The following is a 12723-nucleotide window of genomic DNA, read 5'->3' as shown; positions in this document are numbered from 1 at the left end:
CTCCTTCCCACTTGCAGACCAGAAAGTTGTTCAAAGACATTGTCATTAAGCGAAAGAATCAATGGTAACTGAAGCCTATAGTGAAACCAAATGAGATCTCAGAGGTCACTGGTCCAACCCCCAACACTGATGGGGGAGGCCTTCTACAGTCCCTCTCTCACATCTGTGTCCAGCCTCCTCCAGCCCTGGGAAGTTCCCAACACAGTCTGTTCCACTCGTGGGCTAATCGTTAACAGTGTTTTTATATTTAGCAATAAGCTTATGACTTTCACCCTTTGGTCCTACTCTCCCACCTGCTTGCAGCCACACACAGTAAGTCCGAACCCAGAGCTTAGCCCTGGCCACGTGCTAGGATCACCTGGGGGGGCATTTGTCTAATGCTTGGACAGTCAGAATCCGTGAAAGAGGGACCCATACACCAGTATTTTTAAAATTCTTTAGGTGATTCCGATGTGCAGCCAGGATTGAGGATTACTGGCTTAAACTCTCTTCTACACTACACTCTTTATTTAGTTTAAGATGCCTCAAGTGGTGTGGTACCAATTGTTAAGTACAGGAAGAATGAAGGGAAAGGAGAAACAGAGCATTTGTCTATGTCCCAATATTGGTTGTCATAATAGCAACAGGGCTTTGCCTGTATTGCATCTATGCAGGGTTCCTCATTGGTCAATGGGATTCTCAAATTATTTTAAAAAATTTTGTTTCAAATTAGAAATGAAAAATTCAAGTATGTAGATTTATTTAAAAATTATTTAAAAAACACTAAAACATTGGATGTGAGCAAAGATTTACTACAAGATAATTATCCAAATTATTTATATTAGCCAAAAAGACAGACCACATGAATTAAATAATTAGGCATTGATTGTTCAATCAGTGGTTCTCAACGTTTAGCAATGTGTGGAGACATTTCCAATTGTCGCCACTAGGGGGAAGCTATTGGCATCGAGTGGGGTTGGGGCCTGGGATGCTGCTAAACATCTTACAACGCAGAGGACAGCCCCCCACAACAAAGAATCAAACTGTCTAAAATGTCAACAGTGCCATGGTTGAGAAACTCTGGGTTAAATAAATGAAATAATAACCATTCTATGGAATGCTATAAAGCCATTAAAAATAATCATGGAGATTAGTGACTCTCAACTCTGGCTGTATATTAGGATATTTGATCTGATCACCCAAAGAGCTTTTAAAAGGCCTCATTCCCAATTAATTAGCATCAGACTTTCTGGGTGAGGACCAAGGCATGGCTATGTTTTATATTCTTTCTAGGGGATTGTAATGTATGGCCAGAGTTGAGAACCACTAATTTAGACTCGCATTATATAGAGACATTAAATGATATGGAAACATATACATGTTAAGTTTAAATAAATCATGTGACAAAAATAGGTATGGTATAACTAAATATTTATTAAAGTATATATGAACTGTAAAATATATGTGCACTATAAAAATATGCATGCTCTGTAAAATGGTGCCAATGTATAAGGGCACTTATTTGTATTTTCTGGCTTTCTCACGATGAGTATGTATTTCTTTGTAATAAAAGACAATAGAGGATTCTAGAAAATAATTTGGCAGTTTCTTATAAAACTAGACATGCCACTATACAACCTAGCAATTGTACCCCAGGGTGTTTATCTTGGAGAAACAAAAACTCCTATTTACAGAAAAATCTGTATATGAATGTTCATAGCAGCTTTATTTATAATAGCACAAAATAAAAACAACTCAAACAACAACTTCACCAGGTAAATGGTTAAATAAATTGTGGTACATCCATACTATGGATTACTACTAAGCAATAAAAAAGATGAACTACTGATATATGCAACAACCTGAATGAATCTTTAGAGAATTATGCTGAGCAAAAAACTCAATCCCCAAAAGGTAACATGCTATATAATTCCATTAATATAACATTCTTGGCTGGGTGCAGTGGCTCATGCCCGTAATCCTAGCACTCTGGGAGGCCAAGGCAGGAGGATTGCTTGATGTCAGAAGTTGGAGACCAGCCTGAGCAAGAGTGAGACCTGTCTCTATTAAAAATAGAAAAATTAGCTGGGCACGGTGGCATGAGCCTGTGGTCCCAGCTCCTTGTGAGGCTGAGGCAAGAGAATCACTTGAGCCTAGGAGTTTGAGGTTGCTGTGAGGTAGGCTAATGCCACGGCACTCTAGCCCAGGCGACAGGGTGAGACTCCATCTCAAAAAAAAAAAAAAAAAAAAAAAAAAAAAACAAAGAAAATATTCTTGAAATGACAAACTTATTGAAATGGAGAACAAATTAGTGGTTTCAAGGAGCTGGGGGTGGGTGAGAGGGAAGTAGGTGTGGCTTTGAAAGGCAACATGAGTAATCCTGCTGCTCATGGAAGCATTCTGGATGTTGACTGTCAACATTAACATCCTGATACTGTACTATAGTTTTGCAAGATGTTATCAACAGGGGAAACTAGGTAAAGGGTAACTGGGATCACTGTATTATTTCTTAAAACTGCATGTGAATCTACAATTACATTAAAACTTTAATTAAAAAAAAAAAGACAAGCCTGGGTGTGGTGGCTTATGCTTATAATCTTAGCACTTTGGGAGGCTGAGGCAGGGGCATCGCTTGAGCCCAGGAGTTTGAGGCTGCAGTGAGCTATGATGGCACCATTGCACTCTAGCTTGGGCAACAAAGTGAGACCCTGTCTCAAAAACAAAAACAAAAATAAAAAAAAAACCAACCGCCCCCAAAAAACAATAGGAATCAATTTTAACTAGAAAAAACTACTGTGTTGGATCAATTTTCTTAAGGAAATTTATCTTACAAATAGTAACAAAATGAATGTGTATAGTAAAAAAAAAAAACCCATTGCTGTAAGAAATAAAAATCTCCATTACACCTTCAAATTGGTGAATACAAAAATCTAATTTTCAGATTACACATATTCCCTTCTGACAGCATGATGAGGGGTTACTACACGGTTTCCTCTTTGGCGAAGTAACTTATTCTAAGTGGTAACACATAAATGCTGGGAGGAGAGGATGGATTGTGGAGAATTAGCATTTACCTGATTCATCAGCTTTCTCAGTTCCCGATGCTTGCAAATGTGAGGAGCCCCAGGTTTAACTCAAAGTCAGGGGAGGTGTGAGAAGTGACCAACTCAAATAGGAACGAGCACTGCTCAGGTACCCTCCCCCCAAAAACAGTGGTTCTCAAACTCAGGGCATCTGACTCCCAGGGGGAGCCCATTAACAACACATGCTTCCCCCTTCCCCAGACACATCCCCAGATACGGATTCTGTGGCTCTGGGTTTTGGTCCACGAATCTGCATTTTTAGCAAGCACCCCAGTGAAACCAGACTTCTAGAAACACGACTCTCAGGCACCCTGAGAACTGGACTGGGTCTGGAATGCCCAAGAAGTGACCACAGTCCTCCATCAGAACAACAGACTTTACTCATCTTTCCTTAAGGAAGATTAGAGGGATTCTTCTAGATCAGAAGCTTGTAAAGCCAACTACAAGTTTAATTGCTAAGAACTGAAGTCATACTAAGGAATGGAAGAGATGTGGATACTTAACTGAAGAGGAGAGAAGAAAAATGGTAGCCACCTGCTGTGGTGATGGGACTATGGCCAGATGGTCCCCGGGGCTCTGGGAAATAACTCAGTGTGTGTGAAGGGGATTTTGAGGGAAGCAGTGTGGTCAAGAGTGGCCAGAGGAACATATTGTGACCTTGCTTTTTACTCTTGTGAGGACCACGGTGAGCTTGGAAAACAGATTGCATCATAAAAAACAAATTACAAACAATAAACATTGTCCAGTCGTCAATACTTTCTGTTGCTTTTGCCACCACACTGGGCAAAAGGCTCCATATAACAGAGGAACTCACGGGGGAAATGGGGAGATGTTGGCCAAGGGGTACAAACTTTCAGTTACAAGATGAATAAGTTCTGGAGACCTAATGTACAGCATGGTGACGACAGTTAGTGGTATTGTATTGCATACTTGAAATTTGCTAAGAAAGTAGATATTAAGGATTCTTATCACACAGTCAAACAAAAAAGGTAACTATGTGAGATGATGGCTATGTTAATTAGCTTGATTATGGTAATCATTTCACAATGCATATGTAATATATCAAAACATTGTATCATCATACACCTTAAATACTGTACATAGTGCAAGTTTTATTCATCAGTTATACCTCAGTAAGATTGGAGGAAAAATTAGGAACTTTATCCCTATCTAATGGCCATGGCCACTTCCTCTACCTCTCCCTTCTTCCAGATCTGTTTCTGATCCTCCCAGCTCCTAACCAGCCTTGTTTGTGACCTCTTTTCTGTCCGTGCTGGCCCTTCTCTGTCTGTTTCTTGGCTATGACTTTGGCTTCTCTCAATAATAACTCTGATTATTTACTCCAGCTCCTTTGCCTCTAGTGGTCTCAAGCACGAACTCTTCTCAGCTCATCATTTCTCCATGAAACTGCCAGCCCAGTTTCACCTGATTGAAGAAGCCCTGGCCACACCTGTGTGCTGGTGATGGCACCTATAATACCACTAGTGAAGCACTTGGCTGGAAGTGGCCAGAGCAGTGTGTCTTTTCTTTTGCATCTTCTTTTGCTTGTACTAGTTTGTTTTACCTGCCTGGTCATTCCATACTTTGCCTGCTTCACACTGGGTCATGCCCCCATTGACCCTTATCCTAAAAGACTAGTTAAGGAGTGGTAAGCGGTCTCTTCTCACATATCGATTCTAATTCATTGTTATTGGCTGCGGTGAGTGTGGTGTCAAAAAGAATAGCATCTAACTTTAGTGTGCCATGATCAATTTGCCATGCCATGCCTTGGGTGAAGATGTGGGTAGAGTCTTACATTCTCAGAAACTGCCCTCTTTGGACTAGATAGTTTCTTCTTTTCTTCAGGGCTGATGTATTAACTGCAAATCCTTCACAATATCTCTTTGCATTCCTTTATTCAAACCCCAATCTCTTAGTAAAGAAACTATTTCTAGTGCATTAGCATTTTCTATTCATATTTGTTATAAAAATGCTTGAAAAGCAGAAACTGCAGGAACTGTGTCCTTTCTCCAAAGAGAACATATTCTACCAATGCCTTTGGCAGAATCCATTTTGTGGTTGTCATATGGGAATTATACAAACCTTCCCAGCTTCAGGTTGGAAAAAGAGTAGCTTTTGGGCTGAATGGTGTCAGGACAACTGTCCCCCATTATTCCAAAGCCCTTCCCTATCTGGCTGTTTCTTACCTTTTACTATCAATTATCCATAGTTAGTGGTCTCTTAGGACAATTCGTTGATCTCTCTGTCTTACAGTTGAAATGTGAATCCCCAATCATGGGGGTGAGCACACAGAGTTGCACTCCTGACACAAATCGGGGCATTCTACACCTGGGCACTCCTACCCACATGCATTATTGCCTACTCATTGCCATTGTCACAAAGGAGCACTGACCCAACTTACCTTGTAGTGGAAGAGAAACAATCCGCAGAACAGGCTGTACAAATCCGCTGTGAGCAGAGAGAGGTTGACGGAAGTGGCACTGGTTTTCTTAATGACGACTGGCATAAAGCTGTAGAGACCAAACATGCAGGCGCTGAAGCCAACATAGAGCAGTCCTGGGGGGAAGGAAAGAGAGGGCAACATCAGGGCCTCCTCCAGGGCATTTTCAGCATTCACAGGGGGAGAAAGACGGGGAATGTGGTGCACACCATCTGTCACCCACAAAAGTCAGTTTTTCCTTCCTTCTACTAACTGCTGCTTATTATTGGATAACACATGGCAAAACACAAAATAAATAAAAAGTAAAAATTTGTATGTGGAAAATGAACTTTCTGCTCCTTACCACACAGCTGAGATTTTGCTTCTCCTGGGAAGGAGTGCCTCTCAGTGGCTGTAGTCAGAACACAGGATTGAGGTTTCTGAATTCTATTCCCAACTGTGCTGTAATTAACTTTTGCTACCCAACTATTTTAAAACTTTTTTTTTACCTCTTAATTTTTTATTTGAAAAATAGGAACAAAACTGCTTGGCATCATGTATTGCTCACCGTGATGAATAACTATAACCCTATGTTGAAGGGCTTACATGTCAAAGAGACCTGGGCTTAGGATAAGGAATCAGAATCCTGACTGTGAACTTGGGCAGACCAGTTCATTGCTCTGAGCACAAGACAGTTCATTGCTCCGAGTCACTGTCTTCCAGATTCATGAATTCTTTTCAGCCCTACCCCCAACACCCAGAGGCCTACCCTCCCATCTCCTGTCCTACCCTACTGTGAACTCTCACACGTGGGCTCCAATGCCTTTAAAATGCTACACGGCCAGTCATCCTTGAAAATTCTCTCTCTCTGTGTATATAATTATACCTAGCCACACAATTGTTAATATTAATTCCATGACTACTCAATTTTATAAGGCCCCAAGCAGGAGGTTACAGCTAAATTTAGATTTCAGTTCATCTTTTCCCAGATGTTGACACAATACAAATGTAGAAAAATAATGCTCATTTCTCTACCTTGAAAGAATAAGGCATAGAATTAGCACGAGGGATACAATTCAGCAGATCTTTGGGAATTACAATACAATAAAAATAACCTTTCCAAAGGAATCCTTGATTAAATGGGTCTGGTGTAGGCTGGGAGCCAACTGCTTTCTCTGAATTCTGTGAATTTTGGAGGATTTGGTAGGTACTGGACATCCGGTCCCTGTGACCATGAAGATCAGTGGTGAGAAATTTGGTTTGCCCATACGAAAGTACTTAAGGGTACAAGTCATCATTCTATATGCTTCTGATCCTAAGTATAAGGAAAGCCACATCAGATCTATGTAAGAAAATTATTTCAAACATTAAGTAAGCAAACTCAGTACAACAGCCCCCTCTAGCGTGGTGGAAGTGCTTTCAGAGGATGATGGAACAACCACTTCCTATTTCAGAAGGGGAAAAGTCCTATGTGTATATTCTCTCATAATAATATTAGGGGGGGTTTGGATTCTCCAACAGAAGTTTTAATTTGTTAAAAATGGTCAATTTTCCTGCACTTAGGTTTCGTGCTATTTACAGTTCATTTTCCTTTTAACCAAGCTAATAAAAATACAATAAATATACATGACTTACGTTTAATACATGAAAAGGCATAAAAATTCATTTTAATTTGGTATTTATTAAAAAAATCTGTAATAAACAGACTAAGGACAACAGCTATCTTCACTAAAAATAATCAAACTTGACCTAAACATAGTCCAGGGACCAGAGCCTTTTTTTTGTTTGTTTGTTTGTTTGAAGGTATGATTTAGATTATACTATGATTGGGCTAGAAAGTTCCAGACTGCTACCCTTCCATCATCCCCAATGGACTGTCTCTTGTGGGCTCTGACGTTTTACATTCACTCATTTATTCGACTATTATTCACTGAGTACGTACTATGCCCTCGGCTCTCTGCTATGGGTTAAGAATACAATGGAAAACAGGATAGACAAGAAGCTTAGAGTTGCTGTTAGTGCTATGCAGGAAGAAAAGGGTTTCTTACAGAGAATGGCAGGGGGCTTACTTTGGGAAGGGTGTTAGGTAGTGCTGCTTTGTGGAGGTGGCATTTAACTTGCTTGCTGAAGGGCCAAAAGGAGATTTCCATGGGAAGAGCCAGGGGAAGAATATTTTAGGCAGGGAAACCTGCACATGAAAAGACTCTAAGAAGGGACAGGGCCCCAGGTATTCCAGAAGCGGACAGAGGCCAGAATGGCGGAGCAGAATGAACAGAATAGGCAGTGACAAGAGATGAAGCTGGAAAACTGGGAAGGGGATGGATTATGCAGGGCCTTGCAGGTCTTGTAAAGAAATTTGTATCTCATTCTAGTTGTAATAGGAAGCTGAGGGGTTTGCAGCAGGTGACTAACAGAATCTGATGCACATTTTTAAAAGATGATTTTGGCTTCTCTATGAAGAAGGGATTGATTGGAAGAAGGAAAGCATGGGAGGGGACCAGTTAGAAGTGTAGTCCCATAGTCTGTCATAGTCCTGGCAAGAGAGGTTGATGGCTTGCTTGGTTTTGCATGGAATGGCAGTGGAGAAGGGAAGTGGCCAGGTCTGTGAAGACTCAAGTCCTAGAGATAGACTGATGTAGGCAGTGAGGCAAAGGAGACATCACAGATGCCATGGGTTCTGGCTAATTTAGAAACTGGGTGAACTGTGATACCATTTACTGAGACGGAGACACTAAGGGAGGACCAGGTTTTCAGGGAAATAAAATGTTCCATTTTGAGTATGTTCAGGTTTAGATGCTTATACATTATCCAAAAGGATCTGCCAAGTGGGGAGCTGGATATATAATTGAAGGACTCAGAGATTTTACAAGCCCAATTGGTGAGGCAAGGAGAGCAGGAAAATAGATACATGGAAGACTTTACTAATCAAGCTATCTCAGGATGTTTCCAGCTTACACATTTTAAATGTATTTTAAAAAGCTACAGAACTCAGAAGTAGGGTGATGGGAGTAGAACATACACCATCACAGTTGATCACTTTGCCAGGTCAACCAATATTTTTGTGTGTGAATATCCTGTTTCATAAGCAAAGCATCATCAGCCAAATGAACACACCATTAAACTGAGAGCTAGAATGCAGTATTCTTGCACGTTGCTGATTTGCTGTTCTTTGATGGACACTAGCTAGTTAATGGATGTTAGCAAAGCATCTGAAGGCCCAACTTGCTGCCCAATTGATCAACATGATCAAACAAATGAACTAAATTATTTTTTGACTGAAGACTACATAATGGCTGCAATAACTACATTTATAGACAAAGTATGTGTATGACTCTTTCTTATTTGAAATGTTTTCTCTTTCACTTAGGATAGAATTTGGTCACTCTTGTCATTCACTAAATAGATTTAAGCAACAGAGATTGGAAATAATACTATCACCTAATATGGATTGCCTGCTTACTAGGTGTCATGTACTTTATGTACATTAATCTCCACAACAGTATAATGCTGATAACTATTGTTATCCTCTTTAGATGGGAAATAGACTTATAGAGTGTATCAGTCAATAAACACAGTCCATACCAGATTCACTAGAGGATATTTAATATGGCGCACAAGTTACAAAGTTGTTTGAATGGGTAACACAGGAAGCAGGGCTGGGGGGCAACCTAAGGATTAGCAATAGCAGGGAGTTACTCACACCCCAGGAGCTAGAGAAGTACGGGAAGGGGGCCATGTTATCAGAGGTCAGAAGTCGGGGAATCCCAGCGGAAGGAGAATAACAGGAGACTCAGCCATCTCTAGAGACCTGGCCCCAGAGAGAAACAGGAAGAAATGCTCTGGTTCCTTTCTTTCTCCTATGTCCAATCTCCCTCTACTGCCATCCTTTGGCCAAATCTAGCTGGAATCCAGTTGATGAGGGAGGCTGAGAAGTGGAGTTTGCAAGAGCAGAGCAGAAGATGGAGTAAGAAATGGATCTGTGAGCAAACAGTCCAAAGACCACCATATAGAGACTGAGTAACTTGCCCTCTGGCCACATGCACAGCCTGACTTTAAATTCTTAGTATATACCACTAATCTATATTATTTAATTATTATGAGGGAAATAAAGCTTTGAAGGAGAATCCTATTCAACTCTAATAAAGACCTCATTTTATATATCAGATATATATGTATATATACAATCTATCAATATACATAGTATCTGTATATGCTGCTTATATATTATCTCATATCTTTCTTTTATCTCATTTCACTGGTGCTCTGTCTTTTTTCTTTCCTTTGAATATGCTAGAGTTCTAAAATATTATTTTTAACTCTTAAAAATAATGGCTAGGTTAGATGACTTTCAGAACACATGCATTAGGCTATGTCTATAAAAGGCACTAGGCTGGCTGGGTTTGCAGAAAGGGCAAATTAGTCTCACCACAGGCAGCTGTGAGGCTAGCCTCACTCCTTGGGCCTCAGATTCAACATGAGTGAAAAGAAAGGTGTATTCTTCATTATCTTTAAGTTCCTTCCTGCTCTGTTGGCCCATTATTCTATCTTCAGGGAAAGGCCAAATCTCTTGTTTTGGCTTCCAGGAAACAAAACCAAAACCAAAACCAGCAACAACCACAACATGAAAAGTGAGGAAGCCCCCTATACGCTACAGACGTGTGGTGGCTGGCCCACGACACTCTTTTTCTTTCCTGTGACTTTGACTTTCACATCAGCTTACATTTGCTCACACATTCTTTAACACAATACGACACGTGGAATAAAGGGAATGTCTAAGTTATTTATTAGAGTTCTGACTCTGACTCTAACATTCCTGCTCCCAGGAGGACATTTTAGTAATATTAGATCATACATTTTACTTGAGTTTACTGATTAGATAATCACCAGGATTTCTGTTCAGTAGAGTAAAACAATGGAATAAAAACAAACAACAATAACTATTACTTTCTTGCTTTTAATTGCTCTGTATCTTGCAATTGGCCAATGTTATAGGACAATAACGGAATCTGTTTTTAAAAATGCCTTCAAGTCCAGAAAATATAAAACATATTTTTTATCCCAGTTACCTACTTACACCATAGGTGAAAAAAAAACTCTTTTTACTTTAATAAAGTGGCAACTGCATGAGCTGTCCAAGAGATTGTATGAGGTAGATTACTGGTGTGGAGAGAAATTCACTGATACATCGTGGGGAATGAAGACTCTCTTGGATTCTGGTCTCTTAACACAATGTGAGCCCTCCACTGGGACACAGCGATCAGAGCGAGGCACTCTTGGGTGACTTCCCAAGGAGTGCAGGGAAGGTCTGAGAGGGTGCTGACCCTCACTTGGTGTCTCCTTGCCTCTTTGACCCAGGAGTTCAGAGGCTGCTATGCCATCACCCAGTGCCCCGGAAAGAAAAGTTCAATGTCCAGCCTAAAGTCCCTCGACATTGTCTCCACCACTTCCCTTTCATCTGTATTTTGTGAGATGAGAGAGGGCAGAACTGGACCATCCCATTTGCTTGTCATGAATTCACTTGCTCACGCAATGAATATTTATTCACTGCACGCTCTGTGCCTGGGGCTGAGCTAAACAATAGAATCCTGCTTTAAGTCAGGGTAAGGTAATAAGGACAAAGATGGTCCTGGAGTAAAAACACCCCAAACTCAATCTTACAAATGCTTCAGAAGGAAGAGGATGAATATTTGATTCTTCTTCAAGGCCATTTCTTATTGATACACAATAATTGTACATATTTGTGGAGTACATGTGATATTTCGATATAAGCCTACAATCTGTCATGATCAGGTCAGGGTAATTGAGATATTCATCACCTTCATCATTTACCAATTTTTTGTGTTGGGAACATCCTAAATCTTCTTTTCTAGCTATTCTGAAATACACAATAAATTATTGTTAACTATAGTCACCCTACTGTGCTATGGAGGTGATTTTGGCCTCATTTCCAATCAGAAATTAAAAGGGTGGCTCTATAATGTGTTCCTTTTACACTGCCCTTCATCATCTTTGACTACAGGGGACTGACGTTTTAATGGCAATATAAGAGCTCAGAACAAAACTACCTTTTGATGACACATTTAACTAACACTGAATTATAACAGAACCTCAGTGGATGTGCACATGGCATCCACATAATTAGGGGACAAATTCTTTTTTCTATCATCTTCAATATCAAATTAATTTATACTCACAGACCAACTGCATGTGAAGTGCTAAAAAGCATGGGTAACATTTTGTCTCCTGGCTTTGAGAGCCACAACGGCAAATGCTTCTGGAACCTGCAGCTGGTTTCCTTTCCCACCCCCGGCCCCACTGCCTTCCTCTCCTCTCCTCACACCCTTCTCTGTCTTGCTTTCCCCACACCCTCCTCTCTTTTGAATTTTTTTTTTTTTTTTTTTTTTTGAGACTGAGTCTCACTCTCTCACCCAGGCTGGAGTGCAGTGGTGCAATCACAGCTTACTTCAGCCTCGAACTCCTGGGCTCAAGTGATCCTCTCACCTCAGCCTCCCTCTCACCTCAGCTGGGACCACAGGCACGTGCCACCATGCCCAGCTAATTTTTTAAAAAAGATTTTGTGGAGATGGAGTTTTGCTTTGTTGCCCAGGCTAGTCTTGAACTCCTGGCCTCAAGCAAACCTCCCTACTTGGCCTTCCAAAGTGCTGGGGATTAAAAACATGACCCAACATGCCCAACCCCAATTTTCATTTAATTATAACATTCTATAGCAAAACTTGAGAGAAATGAAATGGCAGGACTCCGTGACAGACACAGGGCAGGTCAGCCCTTGATGTCTCTGGAGATAACCCCTACGGAGAGTCATGCACAATTTTGTAGCTCACATTGTTCCTTCAGAAGGAATTATGTTGGTGGCAAGTTGGTTTCAGATGCTTAGGGGGGTGGGGACAGGTAGGTAAAGTGATGCAGGGGAGTTCTTGTCATCATTGTCCTTCCTCTTGAACACAGAATTTGAAGCTGTCTGTTTTATCAGAGCTCATACAAGCTGGAGATGGCTCAAGCACCCAGCTACAGTGTGGGAACCCATGTGTCTCAGTGGAGACACCGAGGGGACACCTTCTGAGGGTGCTAAATGTCAGTCCCTCCTAGGGCTTGCTGTGATGGATCATTAGAACATCACTAGGATCTTAAATTCCTTGTTCTAAATTTCTTAGAGGAAAGTGATTTTAGAAACAGGTAGGAAAGTGGGATGTCCTGGATGACTATCAACTAGCTCAAAGCATG

General features: G+C 40.8%; 1 protein-coding gene across 1 annotated transcript in view; it reads right to left on the bottom strand.

The window, feature by feature from the left end:
• The window catches only part of SLC35F1 (solute carrier family 35 member F1), a 171013-nt gene that overhangs the window by 22454 nt on the left and 135836 nt on the right, over positions 1-12723 (bottom strand). Inside the window, exon 7 of the mRNA XM_045544255.1 lies at positions 5464-5618. Within this exon, the coding sequence (XP_045400211.1) occupies positions 5464-5618 (155 nt within the window). The remainder of the gene's footprint in view (positions 1-5463; positions 5619-12723) is intronic.

This window comes from Lemur catta, chromosome 2 (assembly GCF_020740605.2).
Source record: "Lemur catta isolate mLemCat1 chromosome 2, mLemCat1.pri, whole genome shotgun sequence".
Classification (NCBI taxonomy): Eukaryota; Metazoa; Chordata; class Mammalia; order Primates; family Lemuridae; genus Lemur; species Lemur catta.
This window is presented reverse-complemented; position numbering and strand designations above follow the sequence as displayed.